This window comes from Bos grunniens, chromosome 3, assembly GCF_055505025.1.
Source record: "Bos grunniens cultivar Pamir isolate PY7600 chromosome 3, Bosgru_T2T1.0, whole genome shotgun sequence".
In the NCBI taxonomy this organism is placed as follows: domain Eukaryota; kingdom Metazoa; phylum Chordata; class Mammalia; order Artiodactyla; family Bovidae; genus Bos; species Bos grunniens.
Window position 1 is genome coordinate 7,757,021 of NC_141167.1, and position 22,585 is coordinate 7,779,605.

General features: G+C 45.8%; 1 protein-coding gene across 7 annotated transcripts in view; it reads right to left on the reverse strand.

The window, feature by feature from the left end:
• TRPM8 (transient receptor potential cation channel subfamily M member 8) overlaps positions 1-22,585 on the reverse strand; it is a 92,246-nt gene that overhangs the window by 47,159 nt on the left and 22,502 nt on the right. For 3 of the 7 annotated variants that reach the window (XM_086376956.1, XM_086376952.1, XM_086377006.1), the window contains 8 exons: positions 17,274-17,376; positions 15,869-15,987; positions 9,938-10,228; positions 8,037-8,132; positions 6,882-7,011; positions 5,290-5,435; positions 4,394-4,506; positions 3,296-3,512 (listed from right to left, as the gene is read on the reverse strand). In XM_086376956.1, the coding sequence (XP_086233082.1) occupies positions 3,296-3,512; positions 4,394-4,506; positions 5,290-5,435; positions 6,882-7,011; positions 8,037-8,132; positions 9,938-10,228; positions 15,869-15,987; positions 17,274-17,376 (1,215 nt within the window). Of the gene's footprint in view, positions 1-2,686; positions 3,166-3,295; positions 3,513-4,393; positions 4,507-5,289; positions 5,436-6,881; positions 7,012-8,036; positions 8,133-9,937; positions 10,229-13,557; positions 13,609-14,046; positions 14,176-15,868; positions 15,988-17,273; positions 17,377-22,585 lie in introns of those variants that run through there. The other 4 variants (XM_086376985.1, XM_086376996.1, XM_086376964.1 and 1 more) reach the window with 3 other exon arrangements.

A 22,585-nucleotide genomic window follows, 5' to 3' on the forward strand; every position in this document is an offset into this window, starting at 1 on the left:
AATAGCGCCAGCTCCTATGCTAGTACCCAAGGATTAAATGTGAATAAAAACCAAATGTCTGAATGAAGTCATTTCCCTGCCACCCACTTCTGGTCAGGAGCAGAGTTTGGGCGAGGAGCTGGAACTCCGCAGTAGAGTTGATGCGGATGAGATGGGCGAGGTTGCCTCACAAGGCATCCGGTCCTGTGGCTCCTCTCTGGGACTTCCTGTGGCTATCATTTCATAGTTCTATGTACGTTAAGTCATTATACTACATACCTGGAATGGATACAGGGCTATGTCACAATATTTCAATAAAACAGAAAAAAATTACCGCTTACAGTAGGAAAGACGCCCATTTAAGGACAGGAAACCAGAAGATCAAAGAAATTCAATTACTACCATGCTATTGAGAGTCCCTTGGACTGCAAGGAGATCCAACCAGTGCATCCTAAAGGAAATCAACCCTGAATAGTCATTGTAAGGACTGGTGCTGAAGCTGAAACTCCAGTACTTTGGTCACCTGATGCAAAGAGCTGACTCATTGGAAAAGACCTTGATGCTGAGAAAGATTGAGGGCCAGAGGAGAAGGGGACGACAGAGGATTACATGGTTGGATGGTATCACCGATTCAATGGACATGAGTTTGAGCAAACTCTGGGAGATAGTGAAGGACAGGGAATCCTGGCATGCTGCAGTCCATGGGGTCACAAAGAATCAGACACAACTGAACAGCTGAACAACAACCATGCTGTTTGCAATTCCTGCTGGTTTTCTCTTTCTCTCTCCCTCTCCACTTCTTTGGGCTCATGACTTATTTCCCTGCTGGGCATCCCCCACCCACAGAGGACAAGAGGTCTGCTAGCCTCCAAGATGGTGTGAGACTCAGGGCTTTCCCCCCGCAGCCAGCCAAAGCCCCTCAAACTCACCCTTTCATCGTCTTTCTCTGCAGTAGCTAAACTTTCTCTTTGATGTGGCTTTGAAAGGTAGTCAACCACGCCCGGGAGTGGAGCAAAGGCAGGGAGGCAGGGCCCCAGCCCCGACCCCACTGGTCTAGGAAGAAGCATGTGTGACCCTGGGCAGTGCCAACTCCCATGACAACATAACTCAAGAGGTGCTAGTTTAACTTGGTTAACTCTCACGACGGCCCATTTCTAATTGTTGACTCTCCTTCCATCTTTCTCTGATTCTCTCATGCAGGTATTTTCACACCCTGGCTGCTGATATGCAGTTAAGTCCAAAAAAGAGAGAGAACTAGCAAGTAAAGACAGCACTAATAGACTGCATGGAAGGAGTTGTGGGTCAAACCATGTCCCCTCCAAATTGATACTTCTAAGGAATCCCCCCCCAGCACCTTGTTTGGAAGTAGAGTCCTTGCAGGTGTGGATTAGCTAAAATGAGGTCATACTGGAGCAGGATGGGCCCCTGACCCAACGATTAGTGTCCTCATGACAAAGGGAGGCTGGGACAGAGACACGCACATGGGGAGAAGGTGGTGTGGGCATGAGGACAGGGATCAAACAACACATCGCCAGCAGAGGAGCAGCAAAGATGGCCAGCAAGTCTCCAGGAACCAGGGAGGGGCCTCAAACAGGCTCTTCCTTGCATTCTCAGAAGGAACCAACCTTGCCCACAACCTGATCTCAGACTTCTGACCTTCAGAACAATGAGGTGATGAACTTGCACTGTTTCAGCCACCTGGCGGTGCTTCATCATCGCAGCCTGCCCTAGCCCTGCTATCATCGCAGCCCTAGCCCTCATGGGCTCATACAGAAGGTCCCTGGGCTGAACTGTGACCTCCTGAGCCAGTGCTGGGGCTCCCGTGAGGCTGATCCGAAATCACAGAAGCCTTTTGCACTTTAGCAGGACCAGATCCTGGGGGAGACCTGCTGGGGGAGATTATCAGACCAGAAGCCTGATAATCTCACCATGCTCAACACACTTCCACCTGTACCCCATCTCCAGTCCAAACCTGAAACTCCCACCTACTGGACAAGCAAAGGCAGATTCAGGGCACTGGTGCCAGGACTTCTGCCATTCCTTGTGCCCATGGCAGATGCTGCTAATTCATTAAGGTGCGCTCCTGCTGAAAACAGAGCCTCAGAATCTTTCTCAACCCAGGGATCCTGCTGCTGCTAAGTCGCTTCAGTCGTGTCCGACTCTGTGCGACCCCATAGATGGCAGCCCACCAGGCTCTGCCGTCCCTGGGATTCTCCAGGCAAGAACCCTGGAGTGGGTTGCCATTTCCTTCTCCAATGCATGAAAGTGAAAAGTGAAAGTGAAGTCGCTCAGTCATGTCCGACTCTTAGCGACCCCATGGACTGCAGCCTACCAGGCTCCTCTGTCCATGGGATTTTCCAGGCAAGAGTACGGGAGTGGAGTGCCATTGCCAGGGATCCTAGAAGGCACCAAAAAGTATTAGAGTTGGCATGATAATTGAAACCAATTTAGGATTCCCATTCTAGGCAGTGACTCTGTGTGGTCAAAACCAGTATCCTTTGCCCCTCCAAACATCTTGTATCACTTGGCACAGCACCTCACAAACTATAGGCACCTAGGCCATACTTGTTGAATGGATATGTTTTTGCATTTGGGCTCATATGGGACGAGAGTGATGGCAAGAGCAATTCTCATACACTTTACAAATTACCATTTTAAAAGGGTTTTCTGGATGACTTTTTATGATGGTTTAAGGACAGCACTGACCTTCAACATCAACATTTATTTATTCAACAACTATTAACTGAACACTGATACATGCCCAGCCTGGGCCAAGTTTGGATTCAAGGGTGGAAAGAGCATGTCAAACAATGCAGATCCCAAGAAACTACAGAAAAGCACCATGAATAATTGAAACGAACTCCCTGAAATTCACAAGAATGAATATGAATTCTTCCCAACATTGTCAATCTGACACACTGCACATTGAGATGCTCTTAAACGGCAAGTCCTTCCGGTCTCCCTGCCATGCATGGTGCCGCCTCCCCCGGCGATGGTACTGACAGGGCCACAAATAGCTCCCAATCCCTAAACACAGGAGTGGGTTTAGAGTCCAAGGTCAACCTGCTCTTTGAACACATTGCTGATCCCGAGTAATTCATCTCCATTAACATTAATTACAGAGCAAAGCCTGGGCCTGGGGCTGAGATCTCACGGAAGTGCGTCTTCATGTTCACGGGTGATCACCTAAGGAGAACATTTGTTTGGGGGACATAGTGACTTTGGAACTTCAGGAGCAGCTTCTGTTCCTCCGTGGCAGTAGGAAGCCCCCACCCACTGAGGACAGGAGGGGGCACGCACGTGAGGGCTGACCTACCTGTCTCACTTCATCACAGAACAGGACAAAGACGAGCGCGTAGAGGACGAGCTCTGGGGCGTGGGGCACAGAGTGGAAATCCATGAGCAGCACGTAGGCAAAGAGCAGGAGGAAGGCGATGTAGAAGACCACGTTCCAGGAGAAGACCACGAACGGGGAGGTGAAGAAGGCCACGTAGTACCACAGGAGCCTCCTGTGCTTGTCCAGGGGCTTCTTCCTGGACCGAGAGGAGAGAGCCCTGTCACCATCCCAGCCAGCATCGCTGTGTGGGCCTCATCTCCCCTGCTGAACGCAGATGAACACAGACCCACAGCCGGGCTGGGGCCAGGCGGCCAGAATTCAGCCTTGGCATTGCTTGGCTACCAGATCCAAATTCTGCCTCAGATATAAGGACATGACCCCACTTCTGCCTGTTTCAAACCCAGGGAAAACCCACAGAGATCCCAGACCTAATGTGTGCAGGCACTAGAGTGGACGTCATAAATTCCAGGCCTTACAATGCTTTCTTTACACAAGAGCACACACTGAGAGATGTGTGCACAGACACAGACACTTGTACAGACACAGATGCTTGTACACACACAGAAGAATGTACACACACATATGCATGTACACACAGATGCTCATACACCGACAGGTGCGTGTACATACATAGATGCTTATAAACACACAAGTACATCTACACACAGACACTTGTACACACATGCTTGTACACACTCAAGTACATCTATACACAGAGAGATGTATGTACACACAGAGAAATGTTTGTACACACATAAGTACATCTATACACACAGATGTCTGTATATACACAGACACTTATACACCCACAGGTGCATATACACACACACAGATGCTTGTACACACACAAGTACATCTACAGCCTCAGATATATGTATACACACAGACGATTATACACCCACAGGTGCGTGTACACACACAGGTGCGTGTGCATGCACATGTATGTTTGTACACATGCAAGTATGTCTACACACATAGATGCATATACACACACAGATGCATGTGCACGCACACGTGCTCACACATTCACAGATGCATGTACACACGCACACACTATTGTGTGCCTTGGTTTCATACCTAAATGATACAAAGCCACAGCCAACCAAGGGTATAATAAACAGACACAGGATAATCTTCCAGTTCTTGGTGTCTCGGGAAATCTCTCCATACCACTGCTTGGAAAGAAAATTCTAGAGGAAACAGACAAAGGAACAGGTCCTTATCAGTGCAATGACTTGCTGGATGGTGTGCAACCTTTCTTCCCAGCCCTCAAACCTCCCCTCACTCTCTGAATTGAGATCCTTATTCTTTTATATTGGTTACCTGAATTCTAAGGGGCTATGATTAAACCACTGAAACTTCTGCTTGATTTTCAGTTCTGTGGACTTTAAAATAGAGGCTGTATGAGTCCAAATTCACTAAACCTACGAACCTTAACCAACTGTAATTTTTATTGTGCAAGTCTTCGTCAGTAAAACAGGATGATGTTGACCTGCACGCATGCTGTGAAGATAAAGCGTGATTGCACATACGAGGAGTGTGTAGGTGAGTGTCAGTCTGTCCCCTTCTCTACCTTTCCTCCAGCTGGGATGGTGGGTGAAATATTTCCCCTCCCAAACCTGAGGCACAAGACACAAATTGCTGTGAGTGTAATTCAAGGCAGAAAGCACCTACAGTGGCTGAACCCACTTCACACTAAATTCTCTGCTCCCAGTACTACGGATAACGGCTGTGACAGTAACTGCTACCATAAAGGGCCGGCTCCACTCACAGACTGTCTCACTGAATCCTCATAGCAAGCCTTTCTTTACCCCCTACTCTGCCCATTTTACAGACAAGGAAACTAAGGCTCAGGGAGCTTGTGTAACTGGCCCATCCCTACACCGAGCTAGAGGTAACCCTGGGTGCCGAGAGCCAGCTGATGGGAAAGGCCCATTTCTAGGCATGCCGTTCGGTGACGGCATGCTGCTCACCTGGACCCCAGGCTGGGCAATGAAATGCTGGTCGGTTGCCTCCACCGCCAACTCCAAGCAGCTGCTTCCCCCCCAGGCTTCACAGGAATAGACCAGGAGTTGTTCCGCCAAGTCCTCATCGCTGCTGTAACACTCTGTGAACAGCTCTAAGCGACAGCATCCCCAGAGAGAGGGAAGAGGGAGGCAGGGCTGGCCAAGGCATAGCACTTTCTCACCCTGCCCCCTCTGCCCCGGCCAAGCCCCGGCTTCCACAAAACCCCGGCTGTGACTCTCCTGGTTTATAAAAGGCAGAGATAAGGCCAACAGAAGAGAATTCTCCACAGGGCAAGGGGTCTTCTTTGGGTACCCCATGCCCATTACAGCACCTCCTGGTGGCAGGTGTCAGAAACGCCCACTGAGCTGCAGTGAACACATGGAGCCCCCCCCACCACCTGCTTTGATGGGGCTCAGCCACAGCGGGGAGGATTCAGACCCTCAGCTATCTCGTTTACCTTTTGTGCTTTCTTGGTGAGGGTCTCTGCAGTTAAGGCACAGTACCAAAAAAAAAAAAGAGCCAAAATGATGTAATAAAAAAACACTGACCAATTGCATTGAGGATGTCTTGTATTTTGACACATAAGATTTCATATTTTGTGCTCTTATGACAAAGAGATTGGTGTGTTGATCCTCAGAGGAACTATTTTAAAAGTCAAACATTAGGATTCATTGACTAGCTAAGTCAATCTGAAATTAACATGGTATCTTCAAATTTTAAATATATTAGAAGAAAAAAATCAGACACCTTTTTTTTCCAGTGCAGAGAAGCTCAACTCATGAGGATTTCTTCATTAGATAAGACAACAGATAAGCACGGCTGCAGTTGGCAATGTGCCACACTGCAAACTTAAAACTCTCAAGTGGGGGGAAAAAAAATAGAACTGGCCTAACATTCTGCGTTGCTGGGAGGCAACTTGGTCCTGGATTTCTCACACCTCGCATGGCCCAGGCCTTCTGAGCAGGGGCACCGATAAGCTTTGTTCAAGGGCAGGTGAAGCAAATGGAGGACAGATGTTCCGGGAGCATCAGACTCAGCAAGGCCTCTGCCCACCTCTGTTCCTGGTGATGAGAAACCTCCCCCGGAGGGCGCTGGGCAGCTCACCTGTCGTCTTATATTATAGAGGCCCTGAGTCTCCTGATTTGGGGGAGCTGTGGGACTGTCAACACCAGCTCTTATTCACATCACCCCGTGGGGAATCGAGGCACAAGGAACAACCCTGGATGCTGTTCTGAATGCTGCCTTTCCCATAGTAATAAGCTATCTGCGGCCCCTAACTAGGGCTCTGGGGTCTTCCCTAGGTATGGGTATGGGAGACTGGCAGGCTAACCCATCAGCTCACATGTCAGGTGAAACCTCAGACCTGTCACAGTTTCTGAACAGCAACACTCCAAGGCTCTCCTACGGTGCTGAGTTACTTAGACTTGACCTGGATATGGCTCTGGGAGGCTGTGGGGTGAGGAAGCCCCCATTTTTCCCCACCTTCAATCTTAGGAAAGTCAGTAAATGCCCCCTAGCGTGCCTATGCCACCCCCGGGTCCCATTCCAGGAGGCTTACCCACTGCCCGGGTCTCGTACTCGTTTGCCAGCTCCTCCGACTCCCCTGCAGCGTTGATGTCATTCTTCACCTTAGCCAGAGTCTTCAGAAGTTTGCTGGCCCCCAGGGCGGCCAAAGTACAGCCCCTGGTCTTTCAGAGAAGTGAGCATGCTGCCGTTAATTCTAAATCCCTTGTGGTCAAGCCAACATCAAAGTCAGACAAGGAAAAAATTGTGGCAAAAGCAGGAAATGGGTTCCCAGCAAGGTGTGCAATGTGCACCAAGAGTCCTGAACCTGAATATACTCACAGTCTTGAACACGGAATTAACAGGCAAAAAGACAGTATCAAGATCAATGTAGGACAAGCTGATAGTTCGATGGGGCAGTGGGAGGTCTGAAGACCCACCCCCATGCTATAAGAGCTCAGGTGGGAAAGTGGCCAAGGACACGAAGATCTGACAATGTAGTTAGTGAGACTGTGTGTGAATTAATATTCAGTACCTAGTTGTAGGCTCTAAAAATGGAGAAGGTAACTGCTTTTCAACTGCTCATAAATCATTTAGAAAAATCATTATGTAGGGAATCACAGAGAAAAATATCAATCATTTCCCAGAGAAGATTTTGTACAGGCCATACCTTCCTGTCTATAATGTGATAAAGCTAGAAATTAATTTTTAAACTAAACTTAAAAACCTCATCCACTTGGAAAACAATCGCACATCCACACACACCTAAGAAGTAAGTGCTTTCTGGATTGCCCACAATGGCCAGCACTTTTCAGAGACCTCCCCTCCCAAACACACCTCTGTTCACATTAAAAACAAGCCACAACCATTTTCGTTACATCAAATATTTCATTTCATTAGTGATGCTTTAAGATTAGGCTCCCCAGGTGGAACAGTGGTAAAGAATCCATCCACCAGTCCAGGAGATCCAAGAGACAGAGCTTCAAAGCCTGGATCAGGAAGATCCCCTGGAGAAGGAAACGGCAACTTGCTCCAGTATACTTGCCTGGAAAATTTCAAGGATAGAGGAGCCTGGTGGGCTACACTCTCTGGGGCAGCAAATAGTCAGACAGGACTGAGCGTGGACACATATGCGCACACATGTGTGAGTTCTGAGAGGGTCAGAACAACCACAGCAAAGCGCACATTTGCCAAGGAATTGGGCGTTTACCTGCTCCCAAATGACTTTGGAGAGTTCCTTCTTGTTCTGAAGAATGGCCCAGATGAAGAGCGCTTGCAGGGGGTGCCGAGTAATAGGAGACACATCCTGGGAGGGTTAGAGCAGGGAGTCAGCACCTGCAGCTGGAACACCACTTTAGCAGACACACCAGTATGAGAATGAAAATGCGGTCAGGATGCCCTAGGGAGCACCCCGTGTATGGAGGGCTCTGTAACTCGGTGCCTGAATCCATTTTCACAGAATAGGGATGAGCGTTTCATCTCCCCAGTGCACCAGGTGGTATAATCTGACACGGAATCTTTGATCTATCACAAAAGGCAATGTACAAGTAGATGGAAAAGTATAAAGGCTGAAAAAAATGTGCTGACAGCAATTTAAAAACTGAATGACTCTGACAGCCAGAAGAGAAAGCAATTCCTTCTCACCATATAACTCTCCTTCTCATCTAGAAAAATGCTCAATCTAAATTCCGACTTTCTGATAGTTAAAGTTCAATTATCACAATGTAAAACTATATTTATTTCTTTGGAGTGTTATTCAAAGTTTCAATTCCTAATGTTTCAGCTAGAATCCCAGCTTCATTTAGCCGCCCAAGGGAATCTTTTTCAGATAGAAAAACAACTCTATGTATAGATTCCTTTTAATCTTTCCTACAAGTTTTACCAAGATACAAAATGTTTCTGGCACAGTTATAGATACTGTGGAGAGTTTCACTATAAACAGAATCAAACAGCTTTTTAAACACTTCCAACTTCTTCAAACACCTAGCTCATTTAGATTTTTGCAAACACACACATATATTAAAATTCGAGAACTATAAAAGATAATGACCCAGCTTGAGTTTTCCCAGAAGTAAAAGGATTTCAGACAAGCATTTTATTTGAGAAGTGATTCTGGGAAAACCACTCGAAGGTTGAGGAAATGAAATTAGAAAAGGACGGACCAACAGGTTATCATGGTAAATAACCAGAAACTAACCCCACCACGTGGGCCACGTGGGGCTTCCCTGGTGGCTCAGCGGGAATCTGCCTGCCAATGCAGGAGATGTGGGTTCAGTCCCTGGGTCAGGAAGATCCCCTGGAGAAGGAAATGGCAACCCACTACAGTATTCTTGCCTGGAGAATCCCACGGACAGAGGAGACTGGTGGGCTGTAGTCCATGGGGCTGCAAAGAGTCGGACATGACTTGGCCACTGAACAACAACTGTCTCACTAGGCAACTCTAGGAGCCAGTGTAGGACACAGGCCTCAGAATTATCCCCTCTGAGCAGGAAGGTTGCTGGGGTATTTATACACCAACTTGACCCTCAGTGGGCTCTGAGCAGAGCAAGCCTTCAGCAAAGAGTTGCTGGTGCAGGAAACTGGCCCTGCCTGTCCTTTAAGTAGAAAATCTTGAAAGAATATAAATGGTACATCCATAACATCCTCTCAAGTGGAAACCAGGATTATCCTTTTGGAAAGATTTGCTTCCCTTTTCATTCACAAAGGAAAACTTGGCAGTTCTCCAGTCCTTTGCATGGATAGCACAGAACTGTTTTAGGCAGATCACATCTAAAAGGCTAAGGCATGAACAGGTTGCCATTTCTTTGCCCCTGTTCTCTGTTAGATACCTTCAGAAAGTGCATCACACCAACCTCTGCAATTAATAAACACTGCAGTAACTAGTTATAAACATAGCACAAAGAATAAAGCAAGAAAATGCACCATTTATTATCTCAGTAGGATCTGCTAGCTTAAATAAATGAAGTAGGGCAAGAAAATTAACAAACCCAATATGTTGACTACATGATGGTGATGAGATAGGGAGTAGGAATCTAGAGAGGTAGAGAGATTTTTCTGAAGGAAGACTCAAGAGATCAGAGTATTCAGGCAGACAACCATCCCAGTACATACATGGAGCTCTATGTCTATTTCATCTCTGCTATTCCTGTCTTCCTTCCGGAAGCCTCTTCGGAAGTTAGCAACCAGTTTCCAGACAAAGGTGAGGAGGGCATCATTATAGGAATTCTTGGCGATCTGCAGGTTTCGATACACCAGGGAGCTGAAGTGATTGGAGAAGAGCTCCGTGAGGACGTCATTGGTGAGGAACTTCCGCAGGTTCAAGCCATTCTCCAGAAAGAGGCGGACAAACTTGGGTCTGTCCTTTATAAGAGCTGTAAACATGACTTCCTGAAGGTCAGCAGACTGAGGAGAAAGAGCACAGAGAGAGGGCGCACACCCTAAATCCAGTTAAAGAAGCAAGCCATTTTCTTTCTCAGCTTCCATCGCATTTTCAACCACAAAGTAACAGGATTATCAGATTCTCCTTCAGTTCTGCTTTGGAAATAAAATTTATCTTTTCAGTTGTAACACAATGTTGGATTTTAGCTCAAGCGTTGCGGCAGGAGAAGGAAGCAGCATGGTGGGATCTGAAATCAGCCAGACGTGGGTTTGGATGGGACTTGGCCTTGTGCTATGGTAAAGTGCAGACGATGGCACCATATAGGGGTGACATGGATCAAGAATTGATCCCAGTGTCTCGTACAGAAGCACTGGCTCTGTTAGGGGGCAGGGAACCTGCCATCCAGCTCACACGACTTCTCTGAGGTCTGCGGTAGACACCATCATGAGCCAACCACCAACCAGCTCTTCCGTCCGTGCCAGGGGGTCACCCTGCTGCCCTTCACACACCATGAGGCAAACGCCTGGCCATGTTCAAAAACCATGAGTTACTGGAACACCTGACAGTGATACCCAGTTATTATTTCCCTTTATCTCTACTGTCTGAGCTCCTGATAAGTCTTATCCCATAGAAGCCTATTGAAAATCTTAATAATGAATACATTCTTCAGGCACAAACCAGTGGTCCACAGATCACACCACTGGTTCCCAACGTCCTCCTTAGTACTGGGTCGCCCAAAAGTTCGCTCGTGTGTTTCAAAACCTGAATGAATATTTTGACCAACCCAATATTTTTTACAGTTTGATTCAGTTGCCAACATTAACAATTAGACCATATATAAAATAGAAAACTGATAGGAATATACTGTATAACACAGGGAACTCAATGCACCATGGTGTCCTAAATGGGAAGGAAATCCGGAAGGGAGGGGACATGTGCACACGTACGGCTGATTCATTTTGCCGTGCAGCAGAAAATAACAACACTCTAAAGCAACCATGTGTGTGTGTTAGTCGCTCAGTCGTGTCCGACTCTTTTCAACCCCATGCACTGTAGCCCACCAGGCTCCTCTGTCCATGGGATTCTCCAGGCAAGAATACTGGAGGGGGTTGCCATTCCATTCTCCAAAGGATCTTCCCGACCCAGGGATTGAACCCTGGTCTCCTGCATTACAGGCAGATTCTTCACCACTTGAGCTAAAGGGAAGTCCTACAAAACCACTATAAAGTCCTATAAAGCAACTATACCGCAATAAAAATTAATAAAAAATTAGATGGTTCATAAAAATCCACAATTCCAGCATTAAAATCCAGATGCCTCAGACAGTAAAGAATCCACCTGCAATGCAGGAGACCTGGGTTCAATCCCTGGGTCAGGAAGATCCCCTGGAACAAGGAATGGCAACCCGCTCCAGTATTCTTGCCTGGAGAATCCCATGGACAGAGGAGCCTGGCGGGCTACATACAGTCCATGGGGTCACAAAGAGTCAGACATGACGGAGCGAATAACACTCACGAGTAAACACCAGAAGATCTGACACCACAGAGAACCATCAGCTGGAGCCAGTGGGGGCAGTTCCAGGAGCCTGGGCGCTGCAGCGCCAAACCCACACACATCTCCTTGCCGCCCACCCAATCCACTCTCCTCACTGGACGTGACTGAGCCCCAGTTCAGGGGAATATCCCCGGCCAAGGGCATCATTAGCGGTTTCTGTTTCTGTCTGATGTTGGTCTCAGCAGGATCACACGTTACCTGCAGAGGGAACTGCCAGGAGCCGGCATATTGCATACTGAGTGCATATTGAGTGCAGCACTTTCCACAGCATCATCTTTCAGGATCTGGAATAGCTCAACTGGAATTCTATCACTGCGGGGAGCCAGTGTGAGGAACTCCACCCATGACAAAGGTCATGAGGAAGGAGGCTCAGCATACGCAAAGGCGGGATCGAGCCTCAGGAGTCCCCCTGGAAATTCTCGAGCATCTACCCCCCAAAACCAGAGTCTGCCTACTTTCTGCTTTGTGCTCTCACCTACACCTCTGACTTTATGGGGGGCTGTCCCCCACTACCTCTCTCTGAAAAAAGAGTTAGCTTACAGCTCCAGTTAACAATTCCTGGGTGTGACAGTGTTTCAACCTACAAACTCCTTTGGAAATCCTAGCCTGCCTGAATAGGTTTTTCCAGCCACATGTGATTGTTCAGAGCCTCCCAACTGTGAGAGGCGGGAGATGTTCCAAACTGTCTAATACAGAGTCCTTTGAGCAGTTAAAAGATCGATTAGAAATTGTATTGGTGAAGGGTTTTTCACTTTTTGGGCCAATGTTTTCTGCTAAGTCTCTGCATCCCTTACCTGCTGTGTCCCTGGCAGTGTATTGATTAATATAATTGGTGTAAGTAGTAGCTTTAATGTTTGTAACCTTGGACCCTTGAGTTAATTCTTTTCTTGATTGAGCCCACCACACCTTTGCCCTATAGGAATGCAACTTTATCTAATGCTTTTGGAGGGTGGCTCCTGACTTTGGAATAATCACCTTTAGAGAAAAATAAGTTTCTTAAAATGTTAACAGGCCTCCTGGCCAGAAGATGATGTAATTCACCTGAACTTTTGCATATGATAAGTTTGAAAGCCTGGCTTCAATTAGAACCAGGAACTGCTGTCCTTGCATGACTCCACCCCTTCCCCCATTATCCTCTATGCATGACTTAAGGTATAAAAACTACTTTGGAAAATAAAGTGCGGGCCTTGTTCACCGAAACTTGGTCTCCCCATGTCGCTCTCTCTCTCACTCTGGCTGAGTCTCCATCTGGAGCGCGGAAGCCACCATGCTTACTAATTATGCCTGGGCTTCTAAGATCCAACCGGGGAGGCCTCAGTGTCTCCTCTCCTTCGGGAGAACGGAAGGACGCCTGCGGCCTACGTAAGTGGTGCAAACTTCTTGTCTTGAAGTTTTATTGGTCTCCCACGTAAACCAAGCTACTCAGCCTCTTTTCTCCACTGAATTTCCTCACTGAGCTATCCTCATTCTATTACTCTTTATATCTTTGATAAAATATTTAAATAAATAGGTTGCCTATGCTGTCTCTCCTTCAAATACCCTGGATCAGGCAGGGCTGGACCCCGGCAGGGAACTGGCAAGGGGCCCTTCAGTCCCCACACTGTGGCTCCCAGTGGGACAGAGGCAGAAAGCAGTGGCTGACCTGACGATCTGCACTGCTAACCAGCTTCCAGGTTAAGTCCATGCTACCCCCGGTCCAGGGGTCACTCTTTGAGAACCCCTGGCACACAGGAAAAGAGAACAGCTTCAGAGTCAGACACACCTTTGTCTCCACACCTTGGTTTTACCATTACCTTACCTTATGTGCAACCTTGAATGAGACTGTGTCTCTGAACCTCATTTTTCTCATCTGTAAAGTAGGTGTTTGTGGGGATGAAATGAGGTAACACAGGTCAAGATGCCTTTAGAGATTCAAGTTCAGAACAGGCTCCCAAAATGCCATCAGAATGCCACCCCCGCCCCGCCCCCGTGGTACCCATGGCTGCTACTGCTGCTGCTAAGTCACTTCAGTCGTGTCCGACTCTGTGCGACCCCAGAGACGGCAGCCCACCAGGCTCCCCCGTCCCTGGGATTCTCCAGGCAAGAACACTGGAGTGGGTTGCCATTTCCTTCTCCAATGCATGAAAGTGAAAAGTGAAAGTGAAGTCGCTCAGTCGTGTCCGACTCCCAGCAACCCTGTGGACTGCAGCCTACCAGGTTCCTCTGTCCATGGGATTTTCCAGGCAAGAGTACTGGAGTGGGTTGCCATTGCCTTCTCCAAAAACAGTATGAGCTGACCCCAACTCACCACTGTGCAAGGAAATGGAGGCATGGAAAGGTTAAGTAACTTGCAGAGGTTAAGTCATGCAGAGGAGCTGGCTCCAGAGTCCATTCTCTCAACCATTAGACCCTTCATGCTTAACTATCTTTATCTAAGCTAGTAAAATTAAATGATCAATTCAATATATGCCCAACTTTATGTTTATTTGTACCATCTAACCTCACTTAAATAGGACAGTTCACACACATGGGTTCATTTACGAATCAATTAACTAAATCTACTTGCAATTCTACTTTCCCTCAACTAACTCAAGGCTTGCCATATGAGATAGGGCTCATTATACTGCAAAAACCAAACAAAGATAGTGTTTGCTAAAGAAATGAATAATTTAAATGTCCATAAACCATGACTTTATTTGTATTCTATTATTAAAATTGATCACGTTAGTATAAATGAATTCTTCATCTTTGATTATATGATAATGGGCCTAAAAGTTTTCTGAGTCTGACTGGGAAGGATACAAAGTTATGAAATACACATGCCTTATACTGTTATACACATATAAAATGAAATTCTCACTGCCCACCAATGACTGAAGAGCTGAAAACAAAGAAGCCCCTGCTATGTGGATCCATGTGTGACATTTTGTAATTGTTCCTATGAAACAGAATTCCTGAAGTGGATCTCAGTTGAGTTGTATACAAGAGGATGCTGCTGGAAAGTGTAGCCTTACAGCTGTCATCAAATTCAAAGTGAGAGGGATTTCCCTAGCAGTCCAGTGGTTAAGATTCTGTGCTCCCAAGGCAGGGGGCCCGAGTCTGATCCCTGGTCAGGGAACTAGATCCTGCAACTAAGAGTTCCCATGCTGAAATGAAAGATCCCGCATACTGCAACCAAGACTCAGTGCAGCTGAATAAATGTGAAAAAAATAATTCTAAATGAGAAAAGTCAGCTTACTGGGGAAAAAATACAGATTTCCTGGACATACAACTTCCATATTGGAGGCACAGGTTTGCCTGGGGGAGGCCCAATTTTCTATGATATTCATTGTATGTCTTCAATCAACTTGTTCTATTTGTCTCTTATGCATCTCACGTCTGACAGTTTTCTCATTAGAATTTGGCTAGGAAGGTAGAGTAGGGCACAAAATGAGTACCGCTGTCGAGCATATACTTCCCCCAAGAGGAAATCTTCACCTCTACACCCAGATGGAGAATTGCCTCTCACGTCACAGCTGAAAAGCTGTAAACTTTAGATGATATTGGTGGCTTGATGCTACCTTACATTAGTGTATTTAGTTTTATTATCTCTTTACAACCAACCTACAAAGTCAATGTTATTATCCCATACTACAGATGAAGAAGTGCTGGAGAAGACTCTTGACAGTCCCTCAGATAGCAAGGAGATCAAACCAGCCAATCCTAAAGGAAATCAATCCTGAACTTTCATTGGAAGGACTGATGCTGAAGCTCTAATACTTTGGCCACCTGATGTGAAGAGTCAACTCACTGGAAAATACCCTGATGCTGGGAAAGATTGAAGGCAGAAGGAGAAGGAGGTGACAGAGGACGAGATAGTTGGACGGCATCACCGACTCAATGGACATGAGTTTGGGCAAACTCCGGGAGATGGTGATGGACAGGGAAGCTTGGCACGCTGCAGTCCATGAGGTCGAAATGAGTCAGACACAACTTAGCAACTGAACAACAGCAAGAACAGATGAAGAAAATGAGGCCTAGCAACACAGATGCACCAGACAGAGCGTCCATTTCAAGATTCAGTATCAAAGGCCTTCTTAGAAACGGACTAGACCTGCCACTGGAGTCACCAAAGAGGACTTCTTATTTACCTCCCATCGGCGGTCATTGGTGAAAATCTCATCATTGGCTATGTCCAGCTGGTTCCATTCCAGCAGAAGCTTCAGCTGCCCATTCCAGTTATCCTTATCTTGTTCATTGGTGCTAAAGGCTGTAAGAGGACAGGGAAAAAGTCAACTTACCAAACACCCAGAAACAAGAGCATCAGAACCATTCCATATGGCCAACTATCAGAGCCATTTGTCAAAGGAGATTCTGAACATGTTCTCTTAGAATCAAACACTTAGAGGGACTTTACTGGTGGTCCAATGGTTCAGACTTTATCTTCCAGTGCAGGGCATGTGGGTTCAATCCCCGGACAAGAAGCTAAGATTCCCACATGCTTTGCAGCCGAAAAACCAAAACATAACAAGCAGAAACAATATTATGATATATTCATTAAAGGTTTTTAAAAAATGGTCCAGATCAAAAAAAAAAAAGGAATCAGACACTCAGAGCTGTCATTTCACTGACACTTTATTTTCACTGATTCTTATCCATATTCTCTATGCCCCAAAGTATATGATGAGGATCAATTTAGGTGATAATATCTTTCCATTCCATATCCTAACAGTGTAACTATGGCATAATGATATTTTCCTATAGATTCAGATTCCATAAATATTACATTTCCAGAGCCACATCTGACTTATACTATATCTAAATCTATGAAATAAAGAGCTATATTATAACAATGTTCTACTTGTCTTTTCCAGAGCTATTATTTTCTGTATCTGTGTATCTCTACAGATGTAGCCCCATTTCAATAAATATCCTTACAACCACATTTCTGACAAGTACCACAAGAATGTTTCTAATAAATAGTTAATGCTAAAAATGCACTTCCGAGGTGCCTTGCGCTGCTCTGCATACCTTACAGATATTAATCATGCGGTTCAACTCCGCACGGTCTTTGTCAGGTAATTTCACCTGGATGGGATTCTCAGGAAGCAAAGTTCACACATGAGAATTTAAAACTCAGGTTCATTCACAAGCTTCAGGAGGTGTGTTAGCCCCTGAAACTGAATGCAGAATCATCTGTGTGTGAAGTGTGTGTGTACATGTGTACACAGATGTGGAATCCTAGGACAAAGGTCCACAGCTTTTATCACATTCTCCCAGGTGTCTGAGGCTCAGAAAAAGATTTTAAACCACTACTGCAGACAATTCTTTGGAAAGCACCGTGATCATATTTAACCAGTATTTCAATGACATAAAAATTCTTGTTCTATTAAATACATACATCCAAGGAGGTCAATAATAGTTATTCTAACTTTCAACCTATGATAATCAAAATTAAATGCAAGATTATATTTCCAGTAAGGCTGTGTAAAAAATAAATGCCAGCCATTAAAAGCCACAGAAAGTCACATTTCTAGAAGAGCCACTTTTACTCACCTTTGTACAACGCATAGGAGATCGCATTGCTCACAATTTCATCCCCTGCTTCTTCCATTTTAATAACTGTTAATAGGTGAGAACTTTCGACAATTTCTTTGAGCTGGCAAGATTTAAAGAGCAGAATTGTCAGCCAACTGATTTCAGGCCCGAGGAGTATAAACTTCTCTCTCTTTTGGTGAGGAATGTCTCGTTCCATTTTTTTTAAAGACGACCTATAGGAATGTTTCAGATTTCCTTCCCTCCTCTCAGTGCCCATACTCGCAGCATCTAATTTCTAAATTGAAACAGTGAGTCCTTGACCACAATGAGCATAAAGCACTGCTTCTATAAGGACAGGTATATCAAAAGAACCTATCAGAAAGCTGCAAGATAAAATGACTAGGGCTGAGTGTGAGTGTGTGTATGTGACACATGGTAGATACTCAATCATTGAGTGAGTGAATAAATCAGGAAAAGACAACAGAAAAATCATAGAAATTGTCCAAGTGTGGTCCTAAGGGCTTAGACTATAGAAAGGAAAATTCAATGTGTATAAAAGCCAAGACAACGTGGTGATTAAATAAAGAGATGAGGGATTCTCTATATTTTCCTTTGTGATTTTCTGTAATGTTTAATTTTAAGACATTTTGTAAGATTCACGAGCTGGGGGAGGGACTTCCCTGGCAGTCCAGTAGTGGGAAGCAGGTTTGATCCCTGGTCAATAAAAGACAAAAGAAAAAAAGAGCCTGGGGAGAGGCAGAGCCCCTCCTGATTCTAAGGTTTCAGGCCAGCTTGGAGGGAGCTTGCAAATGAAGAGCTCCCTCTAGAGGAGGAAGCGAGTCTGGCTGTGGTTACACGGAGTTCAAGGCGGTGGTGGGTTTTCCCGGCAACATTTGGACATGAAGATCTGGAACTACAGTCTTGGCTGGGCAGAGAGGGAAGCCTCAGGTCAGGTTGGCTATATATGCATTCTTGCATGTATTCAGAAAAGATGAAAACCCTGATTTGAAAAGATACACGCACTCCAATGTTGAGAGTAGCACTACTTACAATAGCCAGGTCATAAGCAACCATAGCAGATAAATGGACAAAAAAGATGTGGTAAATATGCACACACACACACACACAATGGAATATCAATCATAAAAAAAGAATGAAATAATGCCATTTGCAGCAACATGGATGGTGCTAAGCAAAGTAAGACAGAGGAAGACAAATTATATATCACTTATATGTGGAATCTAAAAATAATACAAATAAGCTTATTTAGAAAACAGAAACAGACTCACAGACAGAAAACAAACTCATGGTTACCAAAGGGGGAAGGGGAGGGGACGGATAAATTAATAGTATGGGACTGACAGATACATGCTACTAAATATAAAACAGCAAGGATTGTCCAAATGATAAGGGTTTACTGTATAGCACAGGGAACTATATGCAATGTCTTGTTTTTTTTTTAATGTATTTTTATTTATTTGGCTGTTCTTGGTCTTAGTGGTGGCATGTGGGATCTAGTTCCCTGACCAGGGATTGAACCCAGGCCCCCTGCATTGGGAGTACAGAGTCTTAGCCACTGGACCACCAGGGAATTCCCTGTAATGTCTTTTAATGGAAAAGAATCTGAAAATAATATATACATATTCTTTACATAAAAATATGTGTGTACATATATTCTTATTCTTATATATAGACACACACATATATATGTACAGAAAAACATCTGTCTCTGTTCATCAACTATGCTAAAGCTTTTGACCATGTAAATCATGACAAACTATGGAAAGCTGAGAGATGGGAATACCAGACCATCCTACCTGTCTCCTGAGAAACCCATATGTGGGTCAAGAAGCAACCGTTAGAACCCTGTATGGAACAACTGACTGGTTCAAGATCGAGAAACGAGTACGACTGGGCTGTCTGCTGTCACCCTGCTTGTTTAACCTATACACTGAGCACATCATGAGACATGCCGGGCTGGGTGAGTTACAAGCCAGAATCAAGACAGGCGGGAAAAACATTAACAACTTCAGATATAGCACTCCAATCGCAGAAATCGAAGAGGAACTAAAGAGCCTCTTGGTGAGGGTGAAGGAGGAGAGTGAAAGAGCCGGCTTAAGACTAAATATTTAAAAATCTAAGATCATGGCATCCGGCCCCATTACCGCATAGCAAATAGAAGGGGAGAATGTGGAAGCAGTGACAGATTTCCTCTTCCTGGGCTCCAAAACCACTGAGGACAGTGACTGCAGCCGTGAAATCAGAAAATGGTGGCTTCTTGGCAGGAAAGCAATGCCAAACCTAGAAAAGCAGAGACGCTGCTCTGCCGACAAAGGTCCACAGAGTCAAGGCTACGGTCTTCCCAGTGGTCACGCACAGTTGTAAGAGCTGGACCACAAAGAAGGCAGAACACCAAAGAATTGATGCCTTCAGATCGTGTTGCTGGAGCAGACCCCTGAGAGTCCCTTGGACAGCAAGGGGATCAAACCAGTCAATCTTAAGGGAGATAAACCCTGAATATTCCCTGCAAGGACTGATGCTGAGGTTGAAGCTCCAGTATTTTGGTCATCTGATTGGAACAGCTGACTCATTGGAAAAGTACCCGATGCTAGGAAAGATCGAGGGCAGAAAGAGAAGGGGGGTCAGAAAATGAGATGACTCGACAGCATCACCGATGAAATGAACATGAACTTGGGCAAACTCCAGAAGATGGTGAGGGACAGAGAGGCTTGGTGTGCTGCAGTCCATGGGGCACAAAAAGTCAGACACGACCGGGCGACTGAACAACAACAACAGTAAGTACATTTATTTATATATGCATATATATATTTCAATCACTTGGCTGTACACCTGATAGAACACAGTATTATAACTTGAGTTCAATTTTTTAAAAAGAAAAAAGGAGCGCCCTTGAATTTTGACTTTAGGAGGTGACCTTAAGGTTGCAGTTTCCTGGGAAAGGTGGTGTCCAAGGGCTTCATTCAAGAAGCATCCTAGGGTGACGAGGAAATAGATGAAAACTGCAGGAAGGCACAGACCACAGTGAGTTTGACGGAGAGGGAGAGGGGCTGACGGCAGGAAGGGAAGGGTCCTCCCACCACGCTGGCGGCCTTTGTTCACGCAAAGGAAAGGGGCCTGGCCAGAAATGACAGGTGAGGAGGGGTCCAGGTCCCAGGATTCTGGGGCCAGCTGGGGGTGGGCAGCACAGAAGGGCCAGGACAACTTTTCCTTTGGAATTAAAAGGAAGAAGAAGAAGATGAACATGGATACAGAGCAAATGGATGGAACCCAGAGGACTCTGCAGGGGCACCCACCCATACTCCGTCCCCCTAGGATCCTGACCCCTAACTGCAGCCCGTGTGAGCTCAACTGCAACAGTCTCAGATCATACCTCGCCCTGCCTCAAACTCCTCGGTGACTTCCTGACACACCTGAATGAGACCAAAAGCTCTAGACAGTGTTCAAGGAGCTCCCTGGCCTGGCCCCTCCTAAGTCCTACAGTCTCCACCTCAAAGCGTCCACCCTCACCACCATCTTTCAGTCCCTTCCGGAGCTGGGCTTATCTCGAGTCTCAGGAGCTGTGCCCCAAACAAGCCCAGTCCTCACCCTTGACCCTCACCCATCACTCAGATCTCAGGTCCCACATCACCTCCTCTGAGAAGCCCTCCGCTGAAAGGCCCTCCCACACCAGGCCAGGCTCCCTTGGCTCAAGCCCAGTGTATCCACGCTGCTAATTTTCTTTAAAACTCCCTTTTCTGGTAGGAAATTAAATAGCACACTGTACTGTAATCACTCAACAGGAATTTTTTTTTTTTTAATTTCCATTTTCTTTCTGAAGACAGGCACTCCCTGTTGTGTACTCTCCTTTTTGAAATGTCTGTTGCAGGATCAGGCATCAGTATGTGCTCAATAAATTACTACTGAATAAATGCAAGTGTTGGAAATGAATGATACCGGGTTGGCTGGCAGGCTGGGAGACGCTGAAGGGTCAAGCTCTTGAGAAGGTGGGAGTGGGCAGAGTGGGGAACTATGAGAGCCCTGGTGGGAGAAGGGCCTGGGCCCAGTGGGCAAGCATATGGGGTCTCTTGAGGAGGATGAGAAACTGTGACGCCAGGCTTAGGGGCTGCTTGTCCACATGGCCAGTGAGGCCACTCGCAACTTCCCCGAGAGCTTGCTCAACGAATGTCTGGCTGAATGTATGCATTCCTTCATTAATAATTCCACTCCTGAGCTTTGTCTTTTGGGAAATCTCTACCAACTGCCAAACCCCATATAAGTGCACAATTTTTAATTTTTAAATGCCAGGCTAATTTTTATTATTGATGTATGTCTTCTGATTGACATGACTATAATTATGATAAATCATTAGCATATGAATAGGAATTAGATACGCATCCCAGAAAGGGCAATATAATCATAGAAAGTGAACTGTGTCTGACATTTAGCCTGCTTCATGTGACTTTCCCGTAGCAGATTTCTTGAAGCAGAAAATCAAAACCCTTCATAAAGGGACTTCCCTGGTGGTCCAGCGGTTAAAACTTCACCTTCCGATGTAAGGGGAGCCAATTCAACCCCTGGTTGGGTAGCTAAGATCCCACATGCCTCGCAGCCAAAAACCCAGAACATAAAACAGAAACAATATTATAACAAATTCAATAAAGACTTTATAAAAAATGGCCCACATCAAAAAAAAATTTTTTTTAATATCCTTTATAAAGGGTATGGGGACCCATACGGTGGCATGGCCCTTTGGACATGACCTTGTCTGGACTCTACAAGCAATGTGCATAAGGAATAAGAGGACAGTCACTGGAATGGACCCAGGGCCATCTTTGATGGGTGAGTTAAGAGTTGTCTATTCCTTTGTCTGCGAGCATCCTTGAACTGACCGCTGGATTTCTTCCATCCATCACAGGAAAGTATCTTGACGACACTGCTCAACACACAAAGTCTTGGGTTTCTATCTGTGCTTTGGGGTTGCCCCCTTGATATGTTTGGAAAGACTCAAGCTGTTTAGGTCTGAATATATGGAGAACAGAAATAACCACTGTGGGTTATACGTATTTCTCTCACCCACATATTTTCACCCGGAGGGCACTCTATTCAAATCGGGCTCCTGGGTATTCAGGGCGTTTGTGTCTATGCATGTTCAGCCATGTCCAGCTCTTTGCGACCCCATGGACTGTAGCTCACCAGGCTCCTCTGTCCAAGGGATTCTCCAGGCAAGAACACTGGAGTGGGTTGCCATTTCCTTCTCCACAGTATCTTCCCAACCCAGGGATCGAATCCACGTTTCCTGCATCTCCTGCACTGGCAGGCGGATTCTTCAC